The 21,787-nt window shown below is 43.8% G+C and overlaps 1 protein-coding gene across 1 annotated transcript; it reads right to left on the bottom strand.

The window, feature by feature from the left end:
* Positions 1–9,863: 9,863 nt before the first annotated feature.
* On the bottom strand, positions 9,864–21,241 carry TMEM45A (transmembrane protein 45A). Its single transcript, XM_006037029.3, has 5 exons — positions 20,863–21,241; positions 17,766–17,978; positions 16,042–16,226; positions 11,106–11,251; positions 9,864–10,359 (listed from the first exon to the last, which is right to left on the bottom strand). Exons 1-5 carry the CDS (start codon positions 21,050–21,052, stop codon positions 10,266–10,268), a joined length of 828 nt encoding a protein of 275 aa, XP_006037091.1. The 5' UTR covers positions 21,053–21,241; the 3' UTR covers positions 9,864–10,265.
* Positions 21,242–21,787: the final 546 nt, after the last annotated feature.

Here is a 21,787-nt window from a genome sequence, read left to right as displayed (position 1 = left end):
TTATAGCAATTGGTGCATTGCTTCCACTCAGGCTGTCATTTATTTCAAGGCAGGAGGTCTATACTATTGGTTTTTGTACTGTGAACAGAACTTAGATACAAAAATCCTTTAACCTGCTTACAGACATGGAAAAACCCCCCAAAACAAAACAGCGCTTTACTTTCAGTTCAGCACACCCCTGTGCTGAGCACAGCACATACCCAGAAGAGGAATCATGTCATTTGACCCAGCTCGGCCAGCATTTGTTTAGCTCACACATTTCAATAGGGCTTTTTAGCACTTTTATCTAATAGGTGATTGAATCAGCTATTAGATAAAATTGCTAAAGACCCACTGAAGCGTGAGAGCTATACAGACACTAGGGAGCCAAGTCAAACTGATGTGATTCCTCTTCCAGTAAAGTGCTGTTTTGTTGTTTTTTTTTCCATGTCTGTGTGGAAAAAATCAAACTTTGCATTGTGGTTGTATCAGAATTGACACAGCCATCTTGGTTTATTTAGAGCTATACAAGTGATCACAAGGAGGGTTCTCAAAGGAACTCTGAACTCTATAAGTTTGCAAGCATATTTATACTTTAGACAGTGAGAAAAGATGCATGGCTCAGACAGAGCAACCTTGAAGAAACAGGAAGAAGTTGATCATTCGTTTGTCACACGTAGGCAGTTTGCTTATTCAGCAAACACATTGTGTTTTGGGAACAGCTATCAGTTTCTGGTTCCCAGAAAGGAGGAGGTTAACATCTGCACACAGAGATTAATATATTAAGACAAAACAAGGCATGAAGGTTTTTCCTTATCTTAGAACATTTTGAAACACATAGCATCAGCATCTTTTTCTCTTCTCTTTCTCTTTGTCTCTCCTCTTAGTCAAGTAAGAGACCTGGTTAGACTAATTTCCACATCTGTCAGCACCCTTCAAAACAATATCCCTATTATAAAAATTCTATTGACCTATTTAAAAATTATGCAGAATAACAGATATCCTTTTTGCCTCCTTTGAATATTCTATATATATAAAAGTCTTAGTCTGTCTGTCTGCCCATAATGCTTTATTCACACTCTGATTGACTGTCTGAAACAACCAGAGTGCTCCAAGGACATTCCAAACAGGAGGCGGCAGCGGCAGAGCACCGCCATCATGGCAGTGACGGAATGGACAGAGCAGAGCCACCCCCAGCCCCGCTCCTTGGAGGCAGTGACAGTGCAGGTTGCTGGCGGTGCAGCACTGGCCTGGCCTCTCCCAGCTCTGGCCTTCCCCAGCTCTGACCTCGCCACCGCCACAAGGCCCCAACAAAAGCCAACAGGGGAGGGGGAGGTGGCAGGGAGAAGGAGCGGGGAGGGAAGCAGGAGGGGAGGGGCACAGTGGCAGCGCATGCCGCTGGGCCCTGAGAACAGCCAGGAGGGATGGGAGCCAGGGAGGGGAAGAGGGTTGCGTGTAGCCAGACATGCAGCAGTGGCAGCACAGGGTGCTGGGTGGCGGCTGCAGCTGCCTCATACAAACTTCCTCCCCGCCCTGCCTGGAAGGCAGTGGTGCCACAGGGTGGAACTTGGGAAGTGCAGAGTCAGATGGGGGCGGCACACGGGGCCAGAGGCAGAGTGGTGGCAGCGTGGCCAGAGGGTGGCAGTGGTGGTCACCGCCACATGCAAGCTCCCCTCCCCTCCATTCCTGCGAGCCGGCGGCGGTGCGGGGTGGATCAGCAGGTAGTGGGGAGGGCCCACAGGCCCGCACCAGGAGCAGCAGGGGCTAGGGGTGGGGCACATAAGGCTGGATGCGGGGCACTGGGTGGCGGCAGATGCCGCCACATGCAAACTCCCCTTCCCCTCCCTGTTCCTGGGAGCCGGCGGTGGTGCAAGGTGGAGCAGCAGGGGGCAGGTGGATGTACAGGGCTGCACTAGGGGTGGGGGGGCCCCTTGGGGCCAGACACTGTGGGGGGAGCACCTGGGGCCAGAGACAGAGTGGCAGCAACATGGGGCGCTGGGTAGGAACGCTCTGTCCCTGCCCATCCTGCCCCCCAGTCATTCCCAATGGGCAATTTGCTAGTTATTTATTAATTTATTTTAGCTTACTTGCTATTAAATAGCGTAAGTAGTCTATTCTCCAGTGCTCTTTTCTTTCCCCTCAGAGACTGACATTGGTTGACATAACAATATATGGGCATTTTATTTCAACTCCTGTTACATATTGTGATCTTGACCTTGTAGGCACCTTGGTTTGAAGAAAACTTGGTGAGAGGTAACATCCCGTATACAAAGGCTGGGAAGAAAGAAATTCCCTACTTCCTATTTTCAAGCAGTTTCTAGGGTATGCTATAGTGTTTTATCTAACCTGTTTTTCATCTGATTTCTAACTATTTTATCTAGTTACATCCTAAGCAGCTGGTCCAGTGCCACATGGAAGTCCACACAATATAACAACTTAATTCTTTTGGGGCACATCTACATGAGAAGTTTACTGTGGAGCTGTGTAATCAGTTCCGCAGTAAAGTCTCCACTTCTACACTTGTGACCCTATCATGTTGCAGTAAATTAGTAAGTGCCACTGTAGGCTAGCACTTAGTATCCTGTACCAGCATTTACTGTGCAGAAATGCACATATAGACACCTGCCGGATTGGGCTGTATGAAACGGCACGGTTTCATTTCAACTTCCATTTCAACGGGACAGTGTTTTGTTTCATTTTGAAGCACACTTCCATTTCGTTTCATCAAGACTGTTTCGCTGTTTCAACGCTGTTCCGACATTTCGCCCATAAGCTATAAAGGGGAAGCATGAAACTGCCTGTAACTTTGTCATTTCTTGGCAGATTTGGATAAAAACAGCAGGGATGGTAGCCCCTTCTGAGGCCATGAAGCCTGTCAGGTTTCATGGAGATAGGGGCAGAGGTTTCTGGGAAACTGGACCTCAAGCTGCTGACAAACAAAACTCGTGATGTGTGACTGTGTGTGTGTTTCGATTGCCCTCTTTTTGTTTCAAGACTGTTTTAAAGCCTTTTGTTTCATTTTGATTTTGCTGTTTTGAGCCCGAAATGAAACACCCGGCAAAATTTCGCACAACCCCACACTGAAGCATCCTTGTGCTCCAGCCAGCCCTCTGCATCACGTTGAGCCAGGTCAGAGCAGGCCCGGGCTGGCAGGCTGAACTCCAGGGCCCCCTGCCAGCTGGGGCTGCTCCAACCCAGCTCAACGTGCTGTCCTATTTACATGTGCACCTAGGGCTGTGTGTAGACGAAATGAGAGGTGTGTGTGCAAGACACTTTAAAGTAGGCTAAATGCTTTTGCACTGCTTTATTGGTGTTGGTGTTTGCACACCTCAGCGGCATATTAGGCATTAGTTTCAGTCACTGTAGAAAATTTGGCGGCGTAATGCACCTTAAGTGACTTGGGGCACAGCAAACTAAAAGTCCTTCAAGGAGTTTTAATTTGCTGCCCCTACAACCACAGAGCAAAGCAGCAGGATCCATGCAGCTCCACAGCTCTGCAGGAAGCCCTGCAGGTAGCCTGGTAGCAGCCCAGGAAAGCAGGTTCTGCCCAAGAAAGGCGGCAAACCTAATCTGCCCTCCCCATCCCTCTCACTCCTTCCCCTCGAGCCTGCCTGCCTGTCTGAGCTGCGTGGGGGCCCAGTGCTTCCCAAGCCAGGTGCCTGCAAGCAGGTGTTGCCTGGGGGGGCCCACCGCTGCCATGGAGGGAAGCACCAGTCCTGCCCCCCCACACACAGAGCCTGGGGACTGCTCTGTCCACTGGCAGCCATTATTTGTTAGTTATTAGCCTTTTTAACTACCAAATATTTTGGTTGGGCTAACATATGGAATAGAGCTCAAGTATCTGTTTTCTAGTTTCCCTTTCTTACTTTTCTGGCAGAAAGGCATCACATTTGTTTTGCATCTGTTTTACACTCCTAAAGCCTCAAAAATTGCTTTTCTCTCCAGACATCTCATACACAAGTCTTCAGACCTATGAATTTGCAATAGAAGCACTAGCCTTATCCAATCCATTCAGATAATTTTTTGTTCTCTTATATAAGAAACCTCACTGGATATATTTAGTTGTTCATGTAATTTTACTAGCTCTTAAAAGAAAGCCCAAGTAAGTGCTCTGAAGCACAGAGAGAGTTAAATTCTCACCTCCAATATGCAGGACAGGACCCTCAAACTTGCTTATAAAAGATGGATGAAATTTTTTCCAGAGAATAATGTTGAAGTTTTGGGGGAGCCAAACTATTTGTGAATAGTTCTGGATCAAATTTAGTTAGTAGTTTTGACTGAAAAAACTAAGTGGGTAGGGGAAGAAGAGGTAGAATTCAGGACAGTTTCAAGATTTTCAAGCTGAAACATTTTTAATTTATTTTAGGTCTTGTGTCTTCATTTTGAAGTGAACCTACTTTAATAAAAAAGGCAAATTAAAACTCGATGTTAGGCATTTGTGGGTTTTTGATGCATGTAAACCTACTGTAAACTTCTTTGCAGCACCACAAACTGCACAAGTTGCACATTAATCAGTGCATGCAAATTAGCAGCACTGGGGCAAAATTTGCTACCACAATTTCCTGGTAGTAAAAAAATAAATAAATAAAATAAAAAATCCTGGAAAAAAAGTGGGGCAACCCACACCAAAGTCCTGAGGGCCGGGACAAATGCAGAGATAGGGGAGCAGTCAGCCCACTGCTGCCTGCTCTCACATCTCTGCACGCTGTGGAGCCCCCATGCTGAGGCACCCTGGCTGGCTGGGACACAGGGTGCCTCAAGATGGGGGAAACAGGCAGCCTTGGGCTGTCTGCTCTGCTGTCTTTGCATACCTCAGCATGGGGCTTCACTGCAGAGCCCCCACACTGAGGCACATGTAGCCTCTGTGCTGGGGCGCATTGTGCTCCATGGGGGGCTCCGCAGTGAAGCCCCTATGCTGAAGCACACAGAGACAGGTAGCAACCAGCCCAAGGCTGCCTCCCAGTGCGGCATGGAGTGGCTGGCTGAGGGGCTCCAGAGTGCAGAGACCGGGGAGCAGGCAGTCCATGGCCAGTCCAGGGCCCAGTGTGCCTCAATGCAGAGGATGGCTAGCCCCTGCTGAGGCACCCTGTGCCCCAGCCAGCCCCCCCTACAGCACGTAGAGCAGTGGGAAAACGTCCCGGTGCAAAACACACAGGCAGGGGCATGCACTGAGGCACAAGGTGGTGGCACAAATTTGTACCGCTACTATTTGTGGGCATGCCCTTGTTCTTGTGCACCCTACCACTGACTGAGATTAAAAAATGCCCACCCTAACCCCTCCCAGGGACATTAAGCATGACAGAAACAAAGAAACTGAACTGGAAATGGAAGCAGAACATTCATTTGGAAAGTTGCAAAAGAATTGTAACACAGACTTCATACTCCACCATAAAGTTACACCATTAGATTAAGGAAACAAGAGCCTTCATAGATGAATAAATTGATTTTATTTAAATACAATTATAGGCACATCTTGTCTATTATTAACCACTATATCATTTTTTAAAAGGCACCAATATTTAACAATAATTTAAATATTTACGAGAGCAGTTACCTTTTTTTTTTTTTAAATGACATTTGTAAACTTGATAGACTCCATCCACTCCTTGAGTTCAAATGATAACAGTTGATAAAGAAATGCCAAAGGTCAAATGTATTTAATGATAATAGCTACATGGTAAGGAACAGCATTTGAAAACACTTCAGTGGAACTTTCTACTTAAAAAACAGCCCTCCCTAAAAGATGATGGTTAGATTCATTGTGCTATTACAAAAAATACTAGACAGGTTGAGTATACTATAAATACTGTAAACATTACTATAGTCTCTTGTTTGTATTTGAACACGGTAGCACCAGACCTCTGGATTGGTAGTCCAGAATTTCAGAACATCAGGCTGTAAAATATGTTCCTGCCAATACATATTTCTCCAGATGCGAGACATTATATATCATGGCATCAAATAGTTGTGCCTATATTGAAGTTAGCCTCTAGTACAGTGGTTCCCAACCTTTTTTTTCCCCCACAACCCACTGCTGGGAGCTGAGTGTGGCAGCGGCGGTGACCCAGGGGCAGGGGCAAGGGAGCTCCCAGCATGTGGCACGGCTTGTCTTTTCCATGCAGCACCGTTGGCATTGCTCCTGCGACCCTCATTTTGTCATGACCCAGGGTTGGGAACTGCTGCTCTAATAAATTAAGCTTCATTTCAATTCAGCATTGTAATATACTATTTGAGAACTAGGGAGACAGAAATGCCACCCAGTCAAGTTGAACATCCTCACCATACACCTGCAGGCCAGCTTACACTAGGTTATGAGCGCCTTCAATTCACACTTAAGTGACAACCCTAACCACTTGGCAAGTTCCACCCCTCTATGTCAAAAGCTACTCAGAAGAACCACGAGCAGCCAATAAATCACTAGTTTTAGAGGAGGAATGGGCCTGAGCTGAAAAATTCCAGTTATGCATTTTAAATGCCAAGATGCGTGATGCAGGTATGCTCTGTTCTGGTTTGATCCATTACAGTAGTAGAACCAGTACTGAAACTGAGATTTGGATTACAAGGTATGCCTTCCTGTCTGTTAAAATGTAGGATTTAGGTTTAGGTCTATCTGTACAGTAAAGCAAGCTACTTGCCAAAAAGACAGATTTAGCAGAGGCAAACATAAGATATGGGAAAACTTGGAAGGAAAGCACTAGACATTATGAAATGTTTTAATTTTTTTAATTTTAGCAAGTTGCAATGCCAGTTTTGCTAGTAAGAAAAAGTATTTTATATGTAAGTGATTCCTGTAGTTTCTTTGAATTCCTAGAGGGCAAACTGCGTCAGACACTCTTGGTTTTCCTAACTTTCCAATTATTCTACGCAGCACCCGCCAAATCTAGCACAGGAAGATGCAGGCCATCCCTCTCAGGAGACTGAATCATACATGGGTTTCCTACATGACAACTGTAATGGAGCATGTGACAAAAGCAGCAACAACATCCAGTTCTATCACGGTTGCTGCAATCATGCCACAGCTTAGTTCCATGAATATGGGTACTTCCAGGAGTTCAGTCAAAGATTCTCAGAACTGAGAAAGTGAAAAGAAGAGTTCTCATGGGTACCCACTTCTTGTCTCATCAGAGACAATCTGTCTAAAAGAGAGTGTGTGCCCAGCTTTCCCTTCCCAGTTCTGGCCCTCATGTTCCAACACCAGCTCTCACTGTCTTAGCAGATCAGCATGAAAACAGCAAGGTTTTTAAAAAGGAAAACAATGTTAAATCCCCTCTAGTTTTACAACTAGTGCAGGTTACTGAAATATTTAACTCACCCTTGGGCCCACTCTGTCAAATGAGTTGGATTCATTGCCAACCCAAGTTTCTCCAATAAACCCCAAGGTTCTATATTTTAACAATATCATTCAACTATTGGAATGGTAACTGCAAGAGATGTCCCCTGTATTGTATACTCGAACAGTTAAAGGACTGTGCTTTGTTTTATCTCCTTTTCTTAACAATTGCAGCCACTGGTTCAGTAGTATTATCTATATCAGAAATGTAGCTCCTTTTATACATAAGATTTCAAGGAAAGAGAATAAAACATCTTTTTACATTATAGTCAGATTCAATGACAACCATGCTGCTTCAAATTTTTGGCTGATATAAATAGCCAAAATACCACTGATGCCAATGGAAATGTCCTTTAATTGATGCCAGCAGATCATTTGATTTTAATGGGGTTATAATTAGTATAACTAATGTGAGATTAGACCCCATGTGCCACACAAGTCTTAAGGGGTAGGTATTATTTCCACTAGGAAGATAATGCCATGGGCTGCTGTAAAAAAAACTTAGACACGATGATAGGGAAATACCAATAAATATGGAACATGAAAACACGGATACCTAATTCATAGGAGTGTCCTGAGGCAGGCCTCCTTACTGCTGCAGAGAGCTACAAGACTTACCAAAGGAAAGCACTTACGAGCAAATAATGGAGGGATCAATAGACACGTACTGTGAAGTTAGGCTCTGGGGTCCAAACTTTCCCATTTCACAGAGTACCTAAACAAATGAAAAGTTTGGGAGCACACTGTTCTCAGGGTATAAATCAGGCTTTATCTCTGTTCTTAACTGTATTTTTTAACTACAAGCATCAGCCTGTCCCGACACTTGATGGGGATTAAAATAAATTTAAAAATAACCAATTAAAATTTTCATTCTAAAGAGACACTCCAAACAGGCTGTGTCCTTTAACATACTCAAGGCTCAGCCCACTTCAAGGTAGCCCTGAGTTATGTGAATTATTTGTACAGTATTGAGAAGAATGTGGGGAATACCTGAGCACCATGCTTTTTAATGCATGCAACATTTTAAATTTAGTTCCGAGTTAAAGATGTTAAAGTCTAGCTTGGCCTGGAAGATCTCTGTAAAACTTAGTCTTCTATAGCTTCACTCTTGAAACACCAGCAGCTGAAGATAGGATTCCCTGAAAAAAACAGGTTCTTGTAGCCGTGTTAATCTAAGGACATAGGCAGACAAGGTTCTTTCTTTGTCTCAGCCTGATGAAGGGTTTTTGAACCTGAAAGCTTGCTTAAAAATTTGTTTTCCAACTATTTAAGCTGGAACTTCCCCAGTTCCAGTCTCAATGGGCTGGAACTTCTTTTATAAAACATATTCCTCTGCAGCTTTCTGTTTTTAAATGCAATGAGTGTAATACTTTAATAAATATTTTTAAAGGAAGCATTCTAGAAACAAGGAGGTTTGTGCAGAGTAAATGACCTAGCATTGATGATTTCTGTGTAACACTGCCCGAAGGATTCCTATTGTACTCTATACCAGCAGTTCCCAAACTCTGACAGATTGCACACCACCAATTTAAAACAATACAACCTTAAGTACCACCAACACATTTTTAAGATCAACCTAAGTACCACCATTACATTTTTGTCATATAAAGTAATTATAACACTGGTGGTACCTGTACCACAGATTGGCAACTGCTGCTCTATACTCTAACAAGTAGACCCTACAAAAAAATAAACTGTTGAAGAGCAAATGCCCACTCATGTCCAACTGCAACTGCAGTCTTTTAAAGAATAACCTTGGGTCATAGTTGTACTTCCAATGTTCCACCCTCTGGGGGCAGTATAACTGCATGCAATACAGCTCACTAAAATTTTGCTACATATCATTCCTTTCCTATTCCTACACCTGATATCAAGGCACATCTTTTCTGTAACAGCAGCTGAAGGCACTCTGTACTTCAAAGAACTGGGCTTCAATTTGTCCAATAAAACTATTTTAAATTCAACTATTGCTTCACTGCACAAATAAAGTTAAAATTGAGAAAACATTTGTTATGTGCAGCACACTGCTCTACAGGACGCTCAGTATTTGCAAGAGAAGTGCAGGGGGAACAGTGCAGGTGTCTCCGCCATGGGCTGTATGCAAGCACAGCTGCTATCAACGCTGAGCCTAGCACGCACATTTATGCATCATGTGTCATCATGCAACTGCTCCTGTGCCCTGCTGAAATCCCGCCAACCTGCATGGAGGGAAAAACAATCATTGGGGTAAAAAATGAATTGGAATGTCAGCTGTTGCTCTACTCAACACACAGCAACCCTTCTATAAGAAGTTGTTATCCCTGCCGTAGAAAGTAGAGTCACTGTACTGGGAAGCCTAGGGTAAGAAGAGGGCCCTAGAATAGGTAGCTTCTCATAATGACAGGTAGGCTTTTTTTAAAACTGATCATTTCATTGAAATTGAAATGAATACATATGGTAATAAACAAACTGATTATCTAATGAGCAATGACATTCTTTGATATATTCAACAATGTAAATGTAAGACTTTTCTACCAGTTTGTATGCTTGTGCTTTTTCCATTCTTTTTAGGATCTACACTGTTCTTTTATGCACAATTCAGACAAAATAGCTTTTTGGGGATCTTAATACATGGAAATCTATTAGCTTCTCCAACAGCAGCAGCAGAACATCACTCAGCAACTAATGAGTTTGAACTGACTGATTTACAGTAATCACCCAATCCAATATAAATTTGGATAACAAGAAAATGTTTTTTTACTGAAGCACGAGAGAAATAAGGTAGTAACAAAAATTCCACAAATTACTTCCTCTCTGCAGACAAGAATGCAATCCAGTAGAACTATACAGTACTCAAAGGATGCTTTTTGCATAGTGAGTGATAAAAGAAATGAACAAGGTGGTAAACACATCTAGGAATGAGGTAACAATGAACCTAATGTACTCAAGGCAGCAAACTGGTAAAACAGAATTTATACTAGATTTCATCTTCTGATTCCTGATCTCGCTCAGCTGTTTTCAGTAATCCCATCTCCACAGACTGAGCCTGCTTAATCTTTGAACGAACTCTCCTGGAAAAGGTAAAAGAAAGGGAAGATAAACCACATATTTATAATTCTAAATTAAACAGAGTCAAATGCTGACCTAGATGATTTTGCAAAGGATGTAGGAGGCAATCATTTTTGTCACTAGATTTAAGAAGACTACAAGAACTATAAATGGCTATCAGGGGTATACCAGCCTGATAAATGGAAAGGGTACAAAAAAGGAGAGAGAGAATGATAGGTGAAAAAGATGGGCAAGATCCTGCAATCTAACAGCGATGAACATCCCATGTGCAATTCCACAGAAATGAAGACTCCAGAAGTTTTACCAGAGGAAACTTTTCAAGACCAGATAAAGGGCTACCATTAAGAATCATTGGACACAACTGGCCAGAAGAAAATGACATTTAATCCAGTGAAGTCTGTTAGTCTGTGCTACTGGCTTCAGATCAAATGTTAATACACTCCCAACTAACATACTGGTACAGGCAAGCACTGATAACAAGCAAGCTGTAGGAGAATGATTCTAATCTGACCTTCACATTTTAATAGTCTCTAACTTTCAGCCGGGTTATTCTTTACTTTCATTGAATGGGTCAGTTACGTGGGATTTATGCTTTAGCAACATGCTATTTTACATTTTTCTTTTAAGAAAAAAGGAACAAAAAAAGAACCCGATTTTAATTTTTTCAGCTAAGACCCCTCTGAAATAAAGCCTCTCTCATGGTGTAACAACACAGTTCTCCCATGTTTTAGTTCTGCAATTAACTTACCAGCTGACAATGGTGTAGTTCACTGCAAGTATAAGAAAAGCAAAGGCATAATGCCAGCAATAGCACATCGTCAAGAACATCATATTATTGTGATCCATTTGGTTCCATTCTGGGCTTCCATTTGGAGGATACAGTACAAAGCCAATCTGTAATTAAATGAAATACAGTTTATAACACTCATCTGATATCTATACTGTGCCACATCACATATTGCATGTGTACCACATGTCACACAGCAACTGCTTACAGATTTTTTTTTATACTGGTGATTGTCTAAGATGTTATTAAAACAATTATGCAGCATCACATTCAAATTTGATCATTAAAAAAACCCTATAGCGCAGAAAGACAAAGAAATCCTTTCAAAGACACAGTGACATTTCCAGGGGACCTTGGTTGCTCCTTCTCTCCTCATGCAGAAAAACTCCATACCAGCCTGAATGATCCTGCAATAGTCAAGCTTGTATGGTATGAGTAGAGACCAAATGCATAGCCATTTTGTGGTCTGAAGGGGAAACAGAATACCAGCTAGAAAAACTGCCTAGCTCCAAGATTGCCTGAACTCCCATAAACACTGGCCTTACTCCCTGCACTCCAGAAGCCTGCTTACTAGGTTTTCCTTATGAGAAATAAAAATTGGTTGTATCTGAACATGTCTTCTTAATTTCAAGAGAAGGGACTTGATTTTGCAAATCTGAGTTTCATAGTATCACTTTGCATAAAAAACAATAAAGACAAATAAGAACTGCTCTCTTCTGCACCCTGTGAAAAAGATTTTCTTTTCAAAATAACAGAAGAAGTGACATCCTCATCTGAAGCTGCAAACTACTGGCAGTTACAAATGCGGGACAGTGTCTTAGGAGGTAGAAAAGCACAAACTCATTTTACTGTGTAAAACTATCATCTGTCCTGGTTTAAGTTAAACCAGAGTTCCCCAGCATCCCAGCATGCTTTTCAGCCCTGGGCTGTGCTGTCTGCTCCTGAGAGCTGGGCTGGCCTCACCTCTCTCCTCCCTAGCAAGAGCTCCAGCTGGCTAAGAAGGGGGTGAAGGCTGCAGGCACAGCAGCATCTTCCTGGCTTCCACCTGCCTCTCCCCCCACCCCTCACCACTGCTCAAGCAGTGATCCCCACCTCTCCAACAGCAAGGACCCCAGCAGCACGACCCCAGCCGGCATCTGGTCACGGTCATGCCACCCTCGTAGTAGCTAATGCTGAGAGGTGTCCATGAGTGTGTCTCCAATTTTACTGGAACAAAGACAGACAGAACAGTATCTGCTTAGGGCTTTTTGAAATTAATCATAAGGTCAGTTAGTAATGTCCCTCCATTCTTCCCTACAAATGCCTTTAAGAAAAAGCTGTTTAAGAAAAGCTTGGTCCAATGAGAAGCTTTTGTTTTCTTGATGGGTTGATAAGCTTGTGTTATAATAAACTCCCTGCTGGCTATTGGCTTGCTTCAAAGGGCACAATCTGTCAGTGTTCAAGAGGGGACAGAGAGAGGTGTGAGAAATGACCTGGTTTTCAAAGCATGGGACCTGTGAGTGCCGTCAGTTTGCTACAGACAATATGAAAAAGCAGGGAGAGGGAGATTGAAAAGCTCAGTACCATCAACAGATGCATGCAGTCACGTAAACAGTCCTCCCTCCCCCATCCCCTGCTTTGCCTCAGTGTGAGAGCCACAGGCCGGGGTCTGGGTCTGGCAACACTCCTCACCCATTGAGCAGCAAGCGGTGTGGGAAAGCCTGACAAGGGCTGCTTCCCTCTCCCCCTCTAGGCACACCCCGGCTGGGGACTATGCAGGCCAGGGTGGGAATTTAAACCCCTCCCTAATCATAGCATCCTGCCATGCCCCCGCCCTTCAGCTCAGCACTTTTGAAGGGAAGGGAGGGCTCACTCTAGTGCCCCCTGGCTTCTAGTCTGAGCCACTGCAGGGATATGCCTGTATTTCCTGAATCAAAAGTGAATTGTCTATCCACTTGCAAATCGGTTCAATCTCCACAGGTTAGACTAACCTGCAAAGATTGAATCAATTCAAGCTCAGGCTTTTTGAATATCTGACCCTAGTCTTGGTGACTATCCAAGCTGACCCAGGATAGACTGAGTAATACTAATTCTCTGTGCCACTAAGTCTCTTCTAGAGTCAGAGCTCAGCAATTTAGTTGGGAACTTTTGAGGCAAGGCAAGTTTCACATGCAAAGCACAGGTAATGCAAAAAGAAAATTCACTCATCTTTTACATGTGTACTGTTCTGTACCCATACATGAGTGCAGAGGCTGCTGCAACACTCTGGAATTCTAGTGCATTGAACCAGACTTGATTAATCAGCCTCTGTGTCTCATGAATCAGCATCCCCACACTTAAAAATCACAGCATGGGTCAAATGAGCTTTTGTTCAAGCGCCCCCACCACCATTTTTCAGCGTAGGGACGCTGATACATGAGATGCAGCGGCACTTTAATTAGAGCAGCTCTCAGAGCCACTCTAATTAGAAGTGTTGCCCCATATCACCACACCCAGAGCACATGTAAGAGTGCTGAATGTGTGGTATTCTGTCACACACACAGGTAAAGTCTGTAATCCAAGTGTGAAAAAGCCACACTTACATCTATTTTATTTTTTCAAGTTACATCTGTGGTGTACTTTGAAACCAAAAACACTTTCCCAATTACTTGTCTAAATGAATACTAGACATACAAGAAAAAATAAATTACTACTTTTAACTCTTCTGTTGTAACATTTTTTAATCAACCAAGAAAACTGCCCATATTGCAAAGTACAGCAGTATGCTCTGAGATGCCCAACATTTTTCTTGAGCTCAGTTATGGAAAAGATTCATGTTTAGGTGGTATTTTCCTTGTCAGTGAAAACTTTTACATATTTGATTTAGTGCTAAAAGTCCAAGGTTTGAGGAGAACAGCCAACAGTTTAATTTTCCATGTCTGGCCAGAATATAAAAAGGGAAGCCAGTCTAGACATACTGAAACAAAGAATCACTCTAGTGACCAGTTTTCCAGCATCAGGCCAAGTCCAAGTGCCCGTTAGTGCAGCAATTCATAAAATAAGTATGCGCCACTATCTTTATCTTGAGTATACATGGTTCTGACAATAACTCATTAACATATGGCTATTAAACTCCTACTAAAAATATGGAATGACAGAGTAGTGATAGGAACACCTGCTAGATCTTAAAAAGGTAACTGATGCTGCATAACTAAAGTGATAAAGTTCTGGGCTGTAGTTTTACTTGTTCAAATCCTAATGTTTGTAAATTGGCAAGCTGTGTTTTATGCAAGGGCTTTGGCCCAATCTTTAGTTACCTTGAGCCTAAATATCTTAAGCCTTAGTGACCCATTGGGATGCTTTTAAGTGGAGAGATGGATTCAACTCAATGCCTTCAAGATATTTCCCTTTATCCTTCCTCTTCACCTTCCTCTTCACAGTAACTTCAGTGTTCACAGGACCTTTTCTCTACTTTATGCCTTATTTTATTAGCTATGGACTAACATCCTTTCTCTGCACAATTATTGTATTTATGTAGGAGTAGGAAATATTAACTGTTGATCTGCACATGTACCACATGTTAGTGCTAGGAGAGTGTTTAATGATTATATCAAGGGACTGCAAGTTTGAGCCCCTGGGTTCTATGCCTAGCTCTGTCATTCATTTACCATATCTACCCCAATCCAAGACAACCCTGAATTTAAGATGACACCCCCAATAATTAGGTCCTATACATGGAGAATTTATAAAATTTGTTATAATTTTCCATCTACAGAATCTAATTATTGGAGGATCATCTTGATTCATCCTACCCACGGCTACAGAAGATAAAGCAGTGGCAGGCGGGCAGGTGGTAGGGGAGCAGGAAGTAAGGCAATCAAGTAACCTGATCCTTTCTCTTTTCCCCCTGCTGCCTGTGACACCCCCCCAAAACCTGTTCCCCTGGGGCCTGCACACCCCAGTGCCCACCCTCCCTGGTGCCTGCCCTCCACCATTTGCCCCCCAACCTGCCTTCTACAGCCTCTGCCCCCTCCGCTGCTTTCCCTCTGGCTCCAGCCCTGCTGTAGCCCAGGGCATAAAATGCATTTGTTCCAGCCCCAGCCTGACCATGCAGCAGTCAGGGCCAGAGCTGCCAACGCCATTGCTGCATGGCTGGGCTGAGGCCAGATCAACCATGTGTTCTGTGACCTGGGCTGGAGTGGATTCAGAGCTAGTGGGTAGGCAGCAGCAAAGGAGCAGTAATTTTTGGTGGGATAGGGGGCAGGGTACAGGTTGGGCAGCTGCAGCTCCAACTCCAACCCTGGGGAATCAGAGCCACAGCAGCTGCCTGCCTGCCCCCCACCCCCCCACTTAGTCCCTTTGTCCCCTTGGATTCAAGTACATCTGGACTTGGGAAAACAGAAGTAGTAGTAAAATAGTTTCCTCATCTTTAACTTGGTATTATAATAAAATCTTACATCTCTCTGTAAGTGCACTGACGATTAATGGCCCTTTGTGAATACTCTGGGATCAGTGTATAAAATGAATTGTGCAAGTGCCTAGTACAGGATTCACAATCAGGCTGTGGCAGCACTCCAGATCTTTTTAAAGGTGCTATGGGGTGCCATGCAATATCATCATAGTTAGGGGTGCAAACACTTACAGATGATTCACCAGATAAACCCAAACATTTCAAATAGGTATCTATAATGTTCAACACCTTATGACCTGTTGTGATCTTTCTGAGTTCTATGCAACAGAAGAGTTGCTCTATTATTTTTCTGTAGTCAAAAAAGAAAAAAGTGAAAAAGGAAAAGGAAGCATTTTCCAAAGGGGTGCCTTGGGTCTAAACAGGTTGAGAACCACTGGCCTAGGAGGTCATCCCTGAGGCATATGCAAAGGAGTAATGACTAACAGAAACCAAGGAAGAAATCTTAAAAGGCAGGAAACAAAGACTCACCTGCCAGAACCAGCTGCCCTGCAGTATGCACAGACTTGTACGGAGCATCTCTAGTACAATGCTACCGCGGAAAAAGACTTCCAGAAATATGCAAATAGCTGCACCAAAGATAGCTACTAACAGTAACTGATGAACATGAAGATCCAACATGGCTCTTCCATGTATGTGGTAATAAAAGAGGAAACCTGTGACAACACAGAAGATTGGTCTTAAGACAACAGGATTAAAATAGGCATTTTGTTGTAATGACATCTAAAACCTCTGCAAAAAAACCCAAAACAGTAAACATTGGGCTTTTTCTCTTTGTATCAAGTTCTTCTAAAAATTCTTTTTCAGAGGGAATTAAGGTATGAAAACAGGTCCCTTTGTACTATAAAAACAAAAAATGGGAGAGGGAGATGATAAATTATTTACCCTGGTGTGGGTTGCTGCTAGATTCCTTACCATACTTCTCAATTTAAAAAAAAAAAGGAATTACTGGTAACAAAGACAATCACCATATTTAGAATGCAACAAGAATGATGATGTAGTATGCTCATCTTGTGTTTTCTGGTGACTGACGCATGTGTAGATACACCCAAGCTAGCTTCAAACTAGCAAGCTCTGCACTAGCTAGCACTGGTACCAATATCAGCGAAGCCACAAAGGCAGTGACTTCAGTGACTTGTGCTGTCCAGCTAATTAGGACAGCTGGTTTAAACCTACCTCTATGGATGGAAACAGACATCTTTGGTGGAGCACAGTCAACTGCACTATGATATGTTGCAATGCAGGTGATCATGCTTCAGGGATGTCTATAGGTGCCCCCCAGTTGCCACACACCAACTTGGGACAAACCCCTGCTTACAAATGGGTTCCCCTCATGTGGAGGAGTAAGGAATCCACTGTGAACGTATCTGCAAACATGTCCAGCACATATTTCTGGCAGCAGCGTGGAGCATGGACTGCAAACGTGGACGGGGAACCGCCCTATGAGAGTTCCTCCCATCCCCCGCTCTCCCCCCAACACTTGCAGGCATTTCCCCATACACTGCACAAAGTGTGTGTCTGCAGGCAGTGGACCCCCGCTTCCAGAAACACACCCTGAAGTCCTAACTTCCCACTCTTACCCAGATGCATCCTGGAGAGACATGTCTGGGTAAGCTGGAAAACAGACGCAGGCACTCCCAAAGCTTGAGGGGGAAAATCCAGGACTAGTCTGGGTGTGCAGGATGGGGCCCTCAAGCCCACAGAGACCCTGCCCTAGGGGATGCTGGAAAACCTGGGTAGTTTCATGCTACCTGAGCAGTTCTGCCATAAGCAAACAGACATAGACCGCAATAAAGTGGCCCAATTTAATACTACCTTCTGTTGCAGCCACCAATTTGAATATTTGTGGCATGACAGAAGGCACAGACATCTGTTGGCTTTCATGCTGTGCCCCATAAAACATTTTTATGGCAGCACAAAGGCAACATATATTTCTATCCCATGAGCTACAATCATGCCTCTGAACTCCTCACATACCCTTAGAAAATATCAATCTAGGAGGGTTAAGGTTGAAATTTTGAAAAGAGCCTATGACAGTTAAGGACCTAGGTCCCATTGAAATTAGACACTTAATTCCTTTCGGTCACTTTAATAATCACAGCCCAAAGGATTGCTATTTATTCTAAAACATGTGGTTGTTCCTTGTTTTCTCTGAAGTTCTCCGGAAAAATCTCTGAATAGATAGGCAAACTCACCTTCCACAAAAACAGCTAATGAAAGCATCATCCTATCCATGGCCACTGGCAATGCATTCGTTCCATGAGCTACAATATCAACCAGCCCTGAGATGCAATAAAATAGATACATGGTGGCATGCTGCCAGTTCATCAAGTGATCCCAGTGGTTTTCTTCATAATTATACAACTTCAAATGAGGTCCATCAGGAACAAACTGCTCAGCAATCATACCTGCATATGAAATAACAGGGGAAGAGCTACTATCTGTTCAAAAGTACAGATTAAATTTTAAGTCTTCAGCCACTCAATAGAGACAAATGCAACAGCATCCTAATTATGCTATATCACTGGTAATTTGCAGCCAGTAAAAATACAAATCACCAGGTTAGGTTGCCTTTCAAACAATTAGCCTTGCTGATAATCCAACTAAATCTCTGACAATCTTCTTCAGGGGCTTAAAATTAGTTTAATAATAAGCTCATTAGAACCACAAAGTTAAATGCCAACAAGACAATTTAGTGTTTCATCCCTCTGCAGGACATATATTGGCCCATGTCAATATATAATTAACTACATGGGAGGGAATGTCTCCAATAACATTTTAAAAGGGGCTGCTGCCTCTGCTGTACATGATTATTAAAGTTCCCAGGAGAGCTTGAGAACAGAGGTATACAATGGTTTGGTTTTTTTGGAGATGGTTAATTACCATTACAGCCCTATCTTAAGACCTCAGTTTTGAGACCCGCAAACAGTTTAACAGTCGTTCTCCCTCTTTCAGGAAGAAAAAAGTTCCTGGGCTAGATGAGAGTGGTAGGTTTTGAGCAGGGTAATGATACTTAGTTCACCGAGTCATCTGTCTGGCTTTCATTTTGGTTTGAATCTAAGCCATTCCATCAAAAAATGCAAAATGGCAATCTCTGGCAGCACTTCCACAGCTCAGAGGTCTGGCTCTTTTGTAAAGGGTGAACATTTTCACACATCAGTCAGAGGGCATTCTAGCTTCACATAATTATAATTAACTGGGGACATGAATACCAGTACCATTTTACAGCACTGGACTGAAAGTAAGCACTGCCCAACCTGTCTGCAGTTGCTACTTTGCATATCAGAGGTCAAATGACCTCACATTTGCAATAAATCCATATCCTAGCCTCCAAGCTGGCATACAACTGTTCCAGCTGATCCTATATGTGTCAAAGCTCCTTAAAGTGGCTTTGGAATTATGCAAATGTGCATTAGACAGAAACCATGCTACAATTGTAGCTATGGAAAGGCTAATGGTAGCTCCAGTTATTCTTAAGATTCATGGAGTTTAAGGTCAGAAGGATCATTAAATCACTTGATCTGAGTTCTTGTATATCAACAAGCACATGATATTCTCCAATTATATCTGTACCAAGTCCAATAATTTGTTTGGCCAAAACAGGAGGAGATAGGGCCAGCCCACAATTTTTTGGGGCTCCCTGCAAGGTAGTTTTGGGGCCCCCAATCCATCAAAAAATCAAAAGTGTGGTTAATCGCAGTATAAACTCACTGAAATAAAATAGTCGGGGCTGGGCTATGCATGTGGGCTGCGCTGCCGGGGGCACAGCATAGAGGCAGCACGTGCTGGGGATGCCTGGGTTCCCACCCCAGGGCCGGTGTGGGAGTGGAGCTGGGAACTCCTCCCCCTGCTCAGCCAGGAAGGGGCTCCCTGCCTGCATCAAGCCCTTTAAACATGGCACAGGCAGCGAGGGGCGAGCAGGGCATGGCCCCTTGGCTGCAGGGCCCCCTGTGGCCACAGGTTCCATAGAATAGAACAGGCTAGCCCTGGAAGTGGACAAAATACAGCCCACAGGCTGCATTCAGCCCACGAAGGGGCTCTGTCTGGCTTGTGGCGGGTCCCTTGGCCCTGCCTGGCCCAGGCACTGTCTGGCCATGGCGTATCCTGCCACCCCCTGGGTATGCAGCAGGGCTGGGGCGACTGTGGCTTCTCTGCACTGCCACCACTGCCCTGTGGGGCAGCATGGAAGCTGCGGTGAGAGCAGCAGAGCCACAGGGTAGCCCAGCATGGGCTCCGGAGACAGCTGCAGCAAGAAGAACCAGGCAGGAGCACGGGGGAGAAGCCACTTTTCCAACCATGCTGAGCAACAGTTTCTGCCTGGCCGGCACTGCTGCCGCCACTATTTAGCATGAGCAGACAAGTCCAGAGTAGGCACGGGGTGGGCCAGGTCAGGGCTGTGGCACGGGTCCCCACCGGTACTGCAGGGGAGGCACTGCAGGGGCAAGTGCTAACCAGCTCAGGGTAGCATGCGCACAGGGGGCTCCCAAGCACACCCCACCATATCCACAAACCCTCCCCTGCAAACCCCACAACCACACCCTCCCCCACACACAATCACACACCTCACAAACACTGCACCTACCCACACCCTCCCCCACAACCCCCCATGCCCCCCACATCCCCCACAGCCACACCAACATGCCTCTGCGGGGAGTCCTGCTCACTGCCACAGAGTCCCCCACAAACCCTATGCTCACCCACCCATACTCTTGTATACTGGGGGCATTGTGGGGGGTAAGACTTCATTTTGAGCTATTATGCTCTAAATACACAATGCAAACACATAAAAATCAGAACATTTTAAAAAAAATGTTATTGTGGATTCTTTAATTTTAATATATAATTTGTTTGTTTTTTTTCCAGTTCCAGCATGACAACCCCCACTTCCCAAATGGAGTACTTCCAGGGCAAGGTCTGGTGGCAAAGGTCAGGGGTTAGGGAGTGGTACTTCTAGTCCCAAGATGGTGGCCAAGCGGTGGGGCACCTGTCAAGGGACAGGACTCCCCTTGCAGCCCTTGACAGCTCGCCAAAACTTGTCAAGTGGCCCTCCAGCTGAAATAATTGCCCACCCCAGGGCTAAAGCATGACTTTCAGAATGGAATCCAGTCTTGATTTGAAAAAAAGAAAGAGAAACTTGTTACAATATTGCAGCATTAATCATTAATGAACTTTTTAAACAATCACTAGACCTGTATTGAGTCTGACTGAATACGAATTTTTTAAATCAAAATACTAATAAATGTGGCCTTTGCTTTGTTTGTTTTGTCTCTTTAGAACCACAGTCTAACTTACCAATCAGGGCAAACACTGCTTTGATGATCCCCTCAATGAATTCCAGGCGCTGAAATCCTGCCCTGGAACCAAGGTAGCAAGCATTCTTGTTCTTTCGGCATACGTACTTTAGTGGGTACTTCACTGACCACCACAAGCCAAAGAGGAGGAAAAAGCTCCCAGGGAGGGCATGGCCTTTGAAATTGCCCATGTTTCTCTACAATGTAAAAAGAAAGCACAGAATTCTGATTCATTACAGTAGCTCTAAGAAAAATTCTAGAGATTTTCAAAGTTGGCTAAAGAATTCCAGCACCAAAATCCTACTATTAAAAAAATAATTTAATTCAATGAAATGTGGGGTCCCTTAGGATACTTTGAAATCTTGGGGAGAGTCTCACAACTTCACATCACTTTGCAGAACAAGAAAAGAGTGACACAACTTGGAGATATTACAATCTAACAGATTATCAGTATAAACTTTGCCTGAAATGTTGTATTGTGTTTGGTAAAGTTTCATTAAAGAGGCCATATAAATATTTAAAACCCATTCTGACACCCTTAATGAGTTGCTGTATACTGTCTTACTCTGCAAACAGTGTATGTCCCCCTCCTCCTCACCCCAAGTCTAGGGGACTAGATGCAGAGAAAGTAAATTCTCATTAAGGATAAGACTAGCAGAATGAGGGGGTAGGTAAACATTTACTAATTACACCATGCACTTATATCAACTTTCATCCATATATCTCAGAATAATCTACAATCATTAACTAATTCTCAACACCTTTAAATGGTTGGTAAATTATGCAACCATGGATAGAGATATTGCCCCATTTTATAGGTAAATACAGTCATGCAAAAGGTGTTTCCTTAGTCCAATAACTGAACAGCAAAGGCAGAAATAGAATCCAAGAGTTCTGACACCCAGCCATCATCAACCACTTCAGGC

The sequence above is a fragment of the Alligator sinensis genome, unplaced genomic scaffold (genome assembly GCF_000455745.1).
Source record: "Alligator sinensis unplaced genomic scaffold, ASM45574v1 scaffold1800_1, whole genome shotgun sequence".
NCBI classification, from domain to species: domain Eukaryota; kingdom Metazoa; phylum Chordata; order Crocodylia; family Alligatoridae; genus Alligator; species Alligator sinensis.
This window is presented reverse-complemented; position numbering and strand designations above follow the sequence as displayed.

Coding starts and splice junctions, on each gene's coding strand:
- TMEM45A (XM_006037029.3), bottom strand. CDS start 21,052: ATGGGCAATTTCAAAGGCCATGCCCTCCCTGGGAGCTTTTTCCTCCTC. Junction 17,979..20,862: donor AGCAGTGTTTGCCCTGATTG/GTAAGTTAGACT, acceptor TTTCATATGCAG/GTATGATTGCTGAGCAGTTT. Junction 10,360..11,105: donor AACTACACCATTGTCAGCTG/GTAAGTTAATTG, acceptor TACCTTTTCCAG/GAGAGTTCGTTCAAAGATTA.